The sequence below is a fragment of the Stenella coeruleoalba genome, assembly GCF_951394435.1.
Source record: "Stenella coeruleoalba genome assembly, chromosome: 7".
In the NCBI taxonomy this organism is placed as follows: domain Eukaryota; kingdom Metazoa; phylum Chordata; class Mammalia; order Artiodactyla; family Delphinidae; genus Stenella; species Stenella coeruleoalba.
The window spans coordinates 15,239,517-15,253,184 of record NC_137153.1 but is presented as its reverse complement, the minus strand read 5'-3'; the positions used below and the strand labels follow the sequence as shown (position 1 = coordinate 15,253,184).

The 13,668-nt window shown below is 35.2% G+C and overlaps 1 protein-coding gene across 2 annotated transcripts in view; it reads left to right on the top strand.

Moving 5' to 3' along the window:
• Positions 1–3,556: 3,556 nt before the first annotated feature.
• The window catches only part of GLRA3 (glycine receptor alpha 3), a gene marked incomplete at its 3' end in the record, with an annotated part of 156,881 nt that continues 146,769 nt past the window's right edge, over positions 3,557–13,668 (top strand). Inside the window, exon 1 of one of the 2 annotated variants that reach the window (XM_079926057.1) lies at positions 3,557–3,852. In XM_079926057.1, coding sequence (XP_079782183.1) covers positions 3,782–3,852 — 71 coding nt within the window. In that variant the 5' untranslated portion in view covers positions 3,557–3,781. The remainder of the gene's footprint in view (positions 3,853–13,668) is intronic. The other variant, XM_079926056.1, reaches the window with a different exon arrangement.

Below are 13,668 nucleotides of genomic sequence, written 5' to 3'. Positions count from 1 at the left end.
AAACTGACATTTTGACTCATACACAAGCTTTTGATGAGATGACTAGAATGACCCAGTGCTACTGAATCTGATCGATTCTCAGTAAATAGTTATTAACCCGATACTACATTAACTTCAAAAAAGTAAGTAAAATTTTCACTAAATAACAAATCATTTTAGCAGTATGTACAAAATATTATATATGTTTAGCTCATTGGTAGTAACAATTGAGCATATGAAAAAAGCTTTATCTTTACATTGAAATTGATCTACTTTTCTGTAGCTTAAGTAATATGCATATATCTTGAAACAATAGTGAAAATACACCATTAAAGATAGCTCTGTGGTAGTATACAAAATACTGGACAATGCACCTGAAGCACCAAATTCACTTTTGATATCTTCAGCTTGCTGAATATGAAGGTTAGTAACCATCACTTAACCACTTTGGGCTACAATTCCTTCCTTGTAAAAGGAAACTATTAAATATGAGGAAGATTAATATCTCGGAAACTATTAAATATGAGGAAGATTAATATCTCATTTAGCTCAGAAGTGCCATGTCTTGTCCAATGTGAAAAATAATCTATTAGTACAAGAAGGAAATAATAAAGGCCTGAAGAAGAAGAGCAGAGATTTGGCTATATCAGAATCCAGCTTAATTTTACATGAATGCTAGTCAGATGCTCATCAGCCATAAAATGGTCTTTTTTCCCAAAAACACATTCATTCACCTACCATACAATCAGGACAATTATTCTCCAAAGAGTAAAATTTACAAGAATGGCTACCACAATATGTAGTTGCATAAAATTTATTTTGACTTTATAGAAATTAAGAATAAACAACATAAACAACATACACAAGAAGCACTGGGAAATTAATCATCAAATGTTAAAAGAAACAAGACAGTATGACGCACTTTGATTCATTTCTAATTATTTAATCAAAGTTAATCTAGTACCCCACACACTGTAACAAATTCATTCGTTTACTAATTTAAAAATAATCATATTTCTAGTATGATCATTGACACATTCAACAAACATTGATTATCTACTGTATGCTAGGTGCTGTGCTAAATAACAGCCATTATTTCACTCTGGTGGAAAAGTCAAATAAATGAGGGGAATGGTAGCTTGCCATAAGTAATTTGAAGGAAATAATCATGATGCTATGAAAAACAAGTAATATGGGGAGAATTCTCTGGCGGTCCAGTGGTTAGGATGCCACGCTTCCACTGCAGGGGCACGGGTTCATTCTGCGGTTTGGGAACTACTAAAATTCCTCATGCCTCAGGGCGCAGTCAAAAAAAAAAAAAAAAAGCAAGAAATAGAAAAACAAGTAATATGGGGATTCCAGCCATCCTCTTATATGACATTATATTCAATAAACTGATTGACTATATAAATTTGATAAAGTCTAACGTTCCTATGTTTTCGTGTTAATGATGAGATGAAACAGCTAAAATTATCCTGCCTTTTAAGTTATCATGTAACATAATTATCCAGATTAATGTAAACACAGAGCTTTAAATATTATCCACTGATTTGCTCACTTAAACATTCATTGGCTCTCTCCTTTGGGCCAGAGTATAAATCTCAGAAGTCATTTCATTCAGTTCCCTCAATAAATATATATTTTTAAAGATATATTAAGTAAAAGTATTTTAAAAAATGTATTACTTTTCCAAAGATAGTTAGTGATGAAGCAAGGCAAGGAACCCAGGTCTTCTTGAAATATAGTAAGTTTTGTTTTTTGATTGTGTGTGGTTTTTAAAACAATTACTGCTATTAAAAGAATGACCAACTAAAAAGCATTTGCACTTAGAAAGCTTTCCAAAGATTCACTGAAAAACAGCGTTAATTAAAATTATATGACACTTCTCAAGATAGAAACATTCATGGGCAGAATCAACTATATTCCTTAAGAGGCTTCTGGAAGTTTGTGATTTAAGTCGGAAAACCAAATGTGAAAAGAGGCAGGTTTAATAATAATGTCTGGAAATAAATCCAAAATTTCTTTATTTACACGGAATATAAATAAGCTTGTCTACTAAAGAGTAAAGAGAAAGATTTTTTTTTTTCACCGTGCCCTCATTTGGAGGGTAAAAATTAGTGACATACTTTTCCAGTTAAACAGAGAATTATGGGATAATTGATATGTCAATTGCTCTTGGATTTAATTAAGAAGAAAACGTTTGTGAGAAAGGAAAGACATTCTTGGCATGTAGTTTGGTCATTGAGAAAAGTAAGAGATTAAAGTAGGGCTTTCAGAATAAATACCTGAGGGAGTTTTGGGAAAAAGCTAAGATTCAAGGAGTGAATATTTTGATCCTAGTTGATAGTAAATAAAAGCCACTTAAAGATCTAATAGCCTAAGTTTTAATGATTAAAAATTCCATTATTTTGAGGTGCATGAAGAAGCATAGAAACGTGTGCATGATCTCTCTCTCTCTCTCTCTCTCTCTCTCTCTCTCTCTCACACACACACACACACACACACACACACACACACACGCACTCACTTTCCCTTTACAGTCTTCCAATCCAAGTCCCCATATAAATGGTTAGGGAGGGGTGGACGAGGGAGAGAGTTGGATGGCAGAAGAAAAGATGAACCATATGACCTAGTTGTCGTTCTCCCTGGAGCGTAATGTTAAGATATGGAAAACGCCTAAGAAAAAACGGGTGTGTGTGTGTAGCGTTGTCCCCTCAGAAGCCATCTCTTTAGATTTCCCACCTTCATCTTTTTAGAACCCGTATTGTCACTGAAGGAAACTCAATTGACTCTAGTCAACAACGTTTCCCGGCCAGAAGCCGGCCAGGGTTGTGAGACGATTCTAGAAGCAGCTGATTCTCCTCTTCCGCTGGTTTTCAGCACCACATTCTCTGCTCTTCCCTAGACCTCTCCAAGGGTCTGGGTTTACTGTTGACTCTTGCATTTTGATGTAAGGTCAAAGAGACAGGGTCACATCCGAAAAGACCTTTTATTACTAAATTGCGCCTTCTCCCGGAAGGGAACAATGGAGGGTCCCTCTAGCGCGATTCTGCTACCTAATCCATAAATGCTGCTGACTCCCCCAGTTCTTAGCGCAGAGGCTTCCCCTCCCCCAGTTCCTTCCAGTTGCGGTTTAGGCTCTGCACCAGTTACTCAACGCCTTTTTTTTCTTTCTTTTTCTTTTTTTTTTTTAAAAGCCTGGCTAGCTAAGCACCGCCTACCGTCGTGAGTGGCCTGTCACTCTGCCCCGCTGTGCGGTTGTGATTGGCTGGCAAGACCGTGTCGTCTGGCCCCGCCCCCGCTTCCCTCTGCCACGCTAGTGGCCCGGGGTTTACCCAAAGGTGGACAGTGGGATTCGGGCGGGCGGCGCTTGGAGCAGGTGCAGACGCATCCTTGCTCCCGCTGTTGCTCTTTCTCCAGTCGTGGGTCTGAGTCAGGAAAGGACTAGCATTCTTCTTTTGCCGCTAGAGCTCCCGTGAACTGCTGCCCAGAACCTAGGCACCTCAGACTTCTCATCTCATCCGTTATTCCGCTGTCACTGTATAAATCACCTGCACATGTGTAATCCTGTGACTCTCCCTTCAGCTCCTGCTCAGAGAAGGGGTCGAAAGGGAATTTCAAGTGTTTGAAAGAGAGGGTCTCCGCGGATCGCGGGGAGCTGTCTCAGGTGCTGAAGCTTTCCAGGCGTTGCTCTCCACCAACACCACACGCAGTTAGACTGCACACTCTCATTCCCGGCTTTCTCCTTCCCCATGCCTTGGCTAAGACTCATTTCAGAGTCGTGAATCTTTCCCTCCGTATCATGGCCTACGTGAGACACTTTCGGACATTAGTTTCGGGATTTTACTTCTGGGAAGCAGCACTGCTACTCAGGTGAGTCCACTTGTATTTAACAGTTGGAGAACTCATTCAAGCCTTGCAACTACTTGTCATGGATGAAACCAAGAATGCAACTCGAAGTTGACTTGTTGAAAGTGTCCCTTAAATCGTATTGTTTTCTATCTAAAGGTATCTAGCAGTCTATCTCTTGAGACCTCTACAACATATAACTTTGCTCTGTTTTCACTAATTAATGTATTTTAGTAACTGGCATCTTATATTATTTGCAGCTGAGGTTACCCTAGCAAAAAAATATTTCCAAAGCCTAGGTCTACCTTCTCAAATTGCTTTAAGTGTTTCTTTTTTCTAAGTGAATTATAAATTCTGGGTGTTACTCTCTTTTGTGAAAGTTACAAAACATTTAGTAATTAGAAATGGAACATTACTTACTTTTTAAAAGACAAAAAAAAATCTAGAGCATAAACATTTAGTGATCAGAGATATTCTGAACATTGTTGATATATCTAGAGGTTAAGTTCAAATGAATAGAATAATAAAGGCCTTGCAAGTACTATTTTCTAAAGAGCCTGGTTCATGGAGGCAAAATAATAAATAAATCACCAGATATGTTCTATGCCAAGAATAATTATTTTGGAGAAAGTAATAAGAAACCTATTGAATGGTAAAATTGTTCTATGATGTGTCATTTTCTTATCATATCCAGTCATATTTGGTAGGCTTTCTTTTTTTTTCTTTTTAATTAAAAGAGAAGAGAGACTAAACACAGATCAAGTAATTTAACCCCCATTCTTCATCAAACAATGTATAAGCAAGATACTGCTCATGGATTTTTGAACCAACAATATAAATTTTACTTTACTATTATAATTACCTTAAAATTTCCATTTTTTGGCTCACAAGACTTTCAAGAAGATTGAAATCAAATAATGAGAGTAACTAAGTTATTTGTATAATGGTTTCCATTTGAAATATGTAAATATTCTTTTCTGGGTTGCTATGTCAAGTTTTTATCGTTAGGCACATTAGAAAAACATAGCATATCCCATAATAACTACCTTTAGTAACAGGAACTAGTTGTGAAGGTTATTATATTTCTGAAATTATCCATTTTTTCTGAAGTGAGGTGTTGAAACCATTGTAAATCAGAATATTTTCAGTGAAAAATATTTTAATGACAGTAAATTTTTGTAACTTTACAATTGTTACAAGTTTCATACGTAGTGACCAAAGCAAAGAATGTAGAGCTTTTACATTTATGTAAATTGTATGGAAAGGAGTACAAAATTCATGTCATAAGATAAATTATTTTACCATAATTATTTCTTAATATCTTAGATAATACACATATTTATTTTTTTCAAAGAAATCAGAAGAGCTTAGTTGATAGATACTTAGGTTTAGAAAGTTTAATGTTAATAACTAAAATATTTTGATCGATGAGGTCAAATTTGTATAATGGCAAATCACCATAATATTTGTTATGATATATTCTTAGAATTTATCTTCATTAATATTAAATAATTTAGTTTAAAATGCTTTTTATGAATAGTCTAAAAATGTAATCACTTGAAAAAGACATACCCAATATAGAAGTTTTGGTGATACATATATTCTTCATCAAGTTTTTCTTTTTTCGTTCACAAATCGAAAAAAAGTTTTCTCTATCTTAGACTGGTCTTAGTAGCCATCACTCTATGAAGAACTTTAATCATACATAAAAAAATTAAGTATTTTTATTTTTTAGTGATGGTCCTTGAAGGAAAATTTTCTATAGAAATTTCCTTTAGAAAGTGAAGCTCCCTCTACTGGAAATATCTTGCAAAATACAGTTTCTTTATGGAGACCATTTTTTGTTCGCTAAGCCTATTCGTGAGGTATTGAGCAAAAAAGGAAACATGTAAAGGAAAAACTAAAGTCAAAAAAGTATTTTGTTTAAATTCATAAATATATCTTTTTAATTGAAAAATATTATTTCCAGGGAAATTTGGAAGTAAGAACAACAACCAGAAACCATATATGAAGTTTTAATTAAATAACATACTAGTAGAAGCGTTTTTTTCCCATAGGTTTAAGGTTTTAAAAATTTTTATTGAGATATAAATGCACAAAGAAAAATGTGCAAACAACAGAGTTCCAAATAAAGTGGCACAAAGGTAACACCATGTCAAGAGACCACGGATCAAGAAGTAGAATTGTCAGCATCACACGAGCATTCACCATGCCCCCTCTTACCACCATATCTTTTCCCAAGCACTACTTTGCTGCAAAATCATCTCTATCCTGACTTATGGAACAATAAAACTTTTTCCTGCTTTTGAACTTTATATACTTATTTGAGTCTGCTTTATTTTTATGAAACATATGTGATTTATCTGTGTTATAGCATGTAGCAGTAGCTTGTTTATTCTCATTTCTGTATGGTATTCCATTATATGAAGACATCACAATCTACCCATTGTCCTACTGAGGAATATTTGGGTATTTTTTTGGGTTTTGGCTAGTGCTGCTATGAACCTCCTTGATCATGCCTTTTTTTGGTGAATACATGTGAATACGTGCATTTTGGGGACTATATGAGTTGGGTCCAAGAGTTTCACTAGGCAGAGGAATTGCTAGAATATAGGGTGGATATGAGTATGGTTAGCTTTAGTAGATACTGCAAGTTTTCTAAGGTAGTTTTACCTAGTTAAACTCCTATCAGTAATATATGAGAGTTCCTGTTGCTATTACTAGTACAAAATTTGATCAGTGCAACATTACTATAAAAATTTATAGTGCTTTCGTAGACTATTATTGCAAGTCCACAGATAATATTTTAGTTTCTATCTTGGCATAATTTCTACATTTTAGTAAATGAGTTTTTTTTTTTTTAATTAGGAAGCTTCTCTCCCCACAGAGATTCTACAAGTCAGTACCACTTTATTTTTTTTAATTAATTAATTTATTTATTTTTGGCTGCATTGGGTCTTCGTTGCTGCGCGTGGGCTTTCTCTAGTTGAGGCGAGCAGGGGCTACCCTTCATTGTAGTATGCAAGCTTCTCATTGCGGTGGCTTCTCTTGTTGCAGAGCTCGGGCTCTAGGCGCGTGGGCTTCAGTAGTTGTGGCACACAGGCTCAGTACTTGTGGCGCATGGGCTTAGTTGCACCGCGGCATGTGGGATCTTCCTGGACCAGGGCTCGAACCTGTGTCCCCTACATTGGCAGGCAGATTCTTAACCACTGCGCCACAAGCGAAACCCCAGTAAATGAGTTTTATTAAGGCAAAAACAGCAAAACAAAAACATTTACTGCTATACTATAATTAGGAGTATTCATTATCAGAATACATCAGGTATTAGAAATGTAATATTTAAAGGGAACTTATTAAAGAGGTGAATTCTTTTAATAAATACAAGTCAGACACAGACATAAAAAATCTACCTTTCCTAGTAGTGAAGTTTTTAAAATTTTCACATTTTGCTCAGATATTGCTGTTTTTTGAAAAAATTTTCCTATGGCTTTTGGATTCTACTTCTCATACTAATAAAATAAAGAACAAAACACCAGTGTTCAGCTTTCTTTGAAATGTAAATAAGTGATGATTATGAAGAGCTTACAGAACAAATTCCAAAAGCAGGAGAACTGCCAAAAATATTTCATCTAAATTAATTATTTTCACAACATACAATTTTGTTTTTCATCTTTATAGTTTGATACCAACACAGACTTGCTATTTGAATAAATTATGGTATATTGTGTCAAAACACTGAATGTATGAATTTCATACTTTATGATAATCACAAACAAAATGTTTTCTTGATTTACTTCAAAGCCTAAGAAAAACATTTTGGCATAGAATTTCTTATTTTTTGCTTTTGGTACGTTTTGGAGGATGGGGAAAATTCTTTTTAATGTTGGGTCTATTTTCTTATGTAAGATTTTGAAGAAAATGTACTTCAGGGGATAAAGTCATTATTATGATGATTTCTTGTATGTAGGTACTGTAGCAGGATTCTACATAGTGTTTTTAAATTATGCTACACATAATATATGCTTCTTCCCTTTGTATCTATAAATAATCATATGCTTTCCTAAGTGTAGAAGGATCGTGGCCCAGTTCTCTAGTCAATGCCTCAAGCAGTTTGCTCTGCAGATTCAGGAAACAGCTTTTAAATATTTCCTCTTGTATGTAATTTTTCTCTCCCTTGATCACACAACTATGTACTGAGGCAAGTCAATCACCAAATATGTGTTTAACGTGTAATGTTAAGCAATTCAACAAGATTTCCTCATCACATTCTGTGCACACATGTTTGTGCTAGGTACAGTTTGGCTAGGGATGATTGGGAAATTATCCCCTTTCTCATCATGGAACTTAGAGTCTAGCAGGAAAGAAAATACAAAGGTCCAGTGACAAAAGACAAACAGAAACAGCAATGTTTTAGGCAATGTGAAATAGGGAAGTTCCCCAGAGGGTTGGTACTTGTGCTGGATCTTATAAGATGCTTGTTCAATGGGCAGAAATGAGATATAAAGAAAATATTCTATGCAATAGGAATGATACAAGCCTATCATGTGCTAAGGGAATGGTGATGGTCAAATTCAGTTGAAAGATTTCCAATTTATGGTTTAAAATCATATTCTGCTAGCAACAACTATTGAGCTGACTACAATAATAAACCAGCCAAAATGTGGAGTTGCAGCTTCCTTTCATAATGGAATATGGATGAAATTTAGAAGCAAATCATTTAATTATAACTGGATAGTTATCAGTATAGGAATGGTCTGGTAACTGGGCTCAATATCTCTATAAATCCCTTTCTTTCAGAGGTGAGTTTACCTCAAAATTACAATTAATCATAAGATTGCTAATAATCATCAGTAATAGTAAAAAACTATGTAAACAGACAACAATGACAAGACTACTAGAAGAAAAGGACAATCTGCTTGTTTTAGAGTTTGGAGATCATGTTTGAATTTTTCATCAAAATATGATCTCTTTAAAGAAAGAAAATCAGGTAGAGGATTTGGATTGTTGGAAGAAAAGGGGACAGTGAACTTGGTTTTGAGTTTGAGATGGTAGCAGTAGATCTGGGTATCCTGCTGTCAGCTGAGAAAACAGAGACAATGCTTGAACTGTAGACTGAACAGTTAAACTGTTACAAAGGTGATCACACTGTGTGCAAAGAACAAGAAACAGAAAAAATATTTATATGAGATGAAGGTAGAATATTTAGAGCAGGGCACAGAAACGTACTCAGAGAGAGTCCTGAGCTAAACTGTGGAGGTGCGACTGGTCATAAATAAGTGACAAAGTCATAGATTTATCATAATTTTATACTGTCGATCCCAAGGACTTGCTCTTATCAATAGCATATATCTATCCCTTTTCTATAGAGCCTTTGAATGCTCTAATTTCAACTAATCTCATAAACTAGTCCACAGTCACGGATGATTAAAAACTTAAGTTTTCTCAGGAGACTTTTAGGGAATTATTTTGGAGAAGATGCATCTTTAACTTTTACTTACTACATGAAGCATATTGGATGAATCCTCCTTGATTTTCCCACCAAACCTGTCTCTTAAACTCTTCGCCAAATGATTAGCGTTATACTTGGATTAACTGTATTTATTGAAAATGAACTCCTGTGTATGCAGATGTCCATTTTGAAACATGGGTGGTTTGTCTTTCTCCACTAGAAGAAAGCTGTAGCTTTGTCTTGTTGGAAAAATGCATCAAGAAGAGAGATAAGCGAGTTAGCTTCGAGAACTGATTCTGGAGTGAAGGCAGGCATTCTAAGACAGGACCAACTGTTTAGTAACAAACAGAGTGTGTGAATAGAATGAGCTCTTTCATCCCAGAAAATGAAGCTATTCAAACAACTGCATGGCAACCACACACATTTTAAGAACAGAGTTTGAAATCCTCAGATATTGTCAGAAGAGGAAGCAATAGCAAAAAATAAAATAAAAAAAGCAGCTCCATTACAGTGTATTTCTGAAATTCTTTCAGAATCTCCATACTAGAGATATTTTTAGGAGGAAGTATTGCCAGTACCTCTCAGACAATTTGATGCACAGAAGCAGTAACCTCAGTGGTACAATTAAGAATAGCATAAAGTGGAAAGGTTATTAACATCCTCTGAGATAGTTTATTGCATGGAATAACTTCCAATGCAAACGATGAAGCATTCTCTAGGAGTGCATGCAAAATTTACACACTGACAAAAATAACCAATTAGGATTTATAGACCCTGAGATATTTCTGATACTACTTTACAAACATTGCCAATATAGGTTGGTTGGGCTTACATTGGAGGTAACTAGTCCATCCAATATTGTACCTAAATTTGAAAATCTCTCAAAAGTATCTATAACAGGGACTTGCCTCGTGGTCCAGTGGGTAAGACTCTGCGCTCCCAATGCACGGGGCCTGGGTTCGATCCCTGGTCTGGGAGCTAGATCCCACATGCCACAACTAAGAAGCCCGCGTGCCGCAACTAAGACCCGTTGCAGCCTAAATATTAAAAAAAAAAATCTATAACAGGTAGTCATCCTGTAAACGTTAAAATTTCCAGCAATAAGGACCTTTTTACCTGAAAAGGAAAATGTTTATCAAATAATTTTAATGAATAAAAAACAAAATGTCATTCTGTTTTCTCCTGGACATAGGAAACTTCCTTTGGGCACATGTGCTCCCTCTCCCCAAATATTTGTTTCTGTATTGTTTCCCTTTTTTTTCATGCTTGCTTCTTCACTTAAAATGACCATCCTGCTTGTGGAGAGTGTGTTTTTTATTTGAGACACAGTTTGAATTGATAATATTTTCCATGTGGTTGCTCCATGCATGAAGCTTGTATACTCCAGTTGCAGGGTGCCTGTAGCAGTCTACCTGAATCTCTTTGTAACTTTATAAAAGTCTATGGAGCAATGACTGCATTTCCAGGCAGTGTGCAATGTGCTAGAGAAGCAGAATCTCAACTTTCTATAATATGCCACCGTAGAGGGGGGGACGTGACATCACCTTCAAATGTGTGTTTTAGATTTTCATGCAAGTCTTGTCTCTCCTTCTTGATTGTAACTCCCATGAGGATAGGATTGTTTCTGATCTTGTTTTACTGCCATAATATTTAATTCAATGTCATGCGTGGAGTAGATGCTTGATAAAACAACAGATCCGCACTGAGATGACACCTACCTACCTGTCATCTCTGTTTATCTGTCTGTAACTCTAGATTTGAATTTTATTTCAACCTGTGTTATTACTTGGAGTGGAAAGAGAATCTTGTGTTCAAGATACCATAAAGGCTATAAGATCAAATAAATTGCCTCAGAAGATGTTACCAGCTCTGAGAAGTTGTAAAACAGACATAAATTGGCAGCTCCCAGTGGAAAAGTGATAGATTTGCTTCTCCTTATCACCATGAGAAATTGAGATTTCTATTGTATAATGCATTATTTCTCAACTTATTTTCCCCATCATTGCCTCCTAAGGAGCCCTTTAAAGATATTTTTAGACTTTTTTTTCTAATTGCCTGCATGAAATTGTAATATCACAGTACATTGTATATTTGCTCATGTGTAGTATATAGCCATAGATACATAGAGATAGAGATAGATTTGTGCTTTATATGTAAGAAGAATAAGATTTTTCACCCCCAAGATAAAACTCACCCACCCTCCTTGGGTTGATAACACCCCTCTTGAGAATGCATGGTGTAAAGGTTGCTACTTTTTATGATACTTAGACTATAGTTGTATAGTTTCATTGTTTGGAGTCATGACCTAGAAGTAAAGCAATCATTTATCTGTTGACACCGTTTAAGATAATTTAATCCTAAAAGCATTAGGAAACTTTAGTGACATCTTTTTCTATAAGTACATAAAGTTCCCAGAAGCCACTAGGCTTCCATCAATAAATTTCAAATCACAGTTGCCTCTACCAACATCACTGTTCAATGACTTTCATAATTTCATGAAACTATTTTTTAAAAAACAAAATCTTGGAGATAATATCATTTACAGTTTATTTTTCTATGATTTAGACTCTGTTGACTTTCTTTTGTTTTCAAAGTAAGATAAATGAAAAAGTTCAAATTCCTTTTTAAAGTTAAATTTATAGTTGTTATAGAAAGGATCTCAACAGTTAGTACTGACATAAGGTCTGGATATTCTTCAATTCAGGAGTTCAGGGATATGTACAAAAAGCTGAGAGTAATGTTACCATTAAAATAAAAACTGATTGGGACTTCCCTGGCGGTCCAGTGGTTGAGATTTCACCTTCCAATGCAGGGAGTGCAGGTTCGATCCTTGGTCGGAGAGTTAAGATCCCACATGCCTCACGACCAGAAAACCCAAACATAAAACAGAAGCAATATTGTAACAAATTCAATAAAGACTTTAAAAAAATGGTCCACATAAAACAAAAAAACTGATTGAAAGAAAATAGAGTAACAAGTAAAATGCTACTAATAGAAAAGAAAGTAGGAATGATTATTAATTGGCAGTAAGGTGTCAGCAAATCATCAGAAAACGATGTTTATCTTGCTGTTTGGTTTTGTTTTGCTTTGGTTTGTTTTGCTTTGGTTTGGTTCATACTGGCCATACAATACTTAAGGTGGGGAATTGGGGGAAGATAAATGATGTGAACGTTGATGAAACAACCACTCAAATACCATCCATCAAATGCCTGGGAGGACCATATGCATTCTATCTGTCTGGCTAATTTCTACTCAACTCACTTTACCTTCTTGAAGAATCCTTCTCTGAGCTCCCCCAAGTCTAGGTGAGGATACCTCCTCTGTGCTTCCAGGAATACAGTACCTTTATTATTGCATATGTCCCAGGGCTGTGGTAATGGCCTGAATACTGCCTCTAGTTCAAACTGTGAAGCCCTGGACGGCAGCGACAGTAATATATTTCTAGTTCTATCACCAGGGCTTAAAAGAGTGTCTTGCACACTGACAGGGCTCACTCATTTCTGAAATGAAACACTTCTCCCCACCCCCCCAAAGCAGATTTACAATTTCAAATAAATAATTCTAGGCATAAATAAAAATACTATGCTGTCTTTCTTTCCTTCTAGCATTTAGGAGGAAAATTAGTGAGAGATTTGGTGCTTTGTTTTTTCTCTTTAGTCCCAATTTTATTTGTCTGTGGTAATATATTTACCCACTTGCCTCTTATCTCTCTTTTCTTTCACAGAAAATATTCTTCTACGTTTTTTTCCATTTCCTCACTACTTACTTATGTCTCACTTGTTCCTATCTGGGATCTATCCCCACCTCTACAAAATGAAGCAGTACTGAGCTTCCATGTCATGATAGCTTCTTTTAAACATTGGAAAAAGGGAATAGCACTTAATATAAAAATGGTTGTAGCAAATAACTATTTCATGTATATATAAAATACATATATACGTATATAAAATATATTTTAAAGCAACATATAATTTTTAATTATCTACTTTTTGTAAGATCTCTGCAGTGAAAAAAGAAGACATAATTAAACGACCATTCTAAATAATAATCAAATAAATAATGCATATTCTCAATGCATAATGTTTGAATTTCTATTATGGCACCTCTCACAGTTCTGGGATCAGAATCACTGACACGTTTCCAATTCCCTAGATAAACTGAGAACCATTGATATCACAGAATATTTATTTTTGCCTTTAATCTGTTTACTCACATACATTTAATGTTTTAAGCCCAAGAGACTCTATAAAGGGTGGTTGATTGACAATTTCTTTTTTGCTGGCAATTGTTGAAAATGTAATCATGAACAACTACCCAAAATAGTAACAATTATAAATACTGGGAAAAGAAAATATCTTTTTTGGAATGCAGAGGAGTATAAAATTTTTATA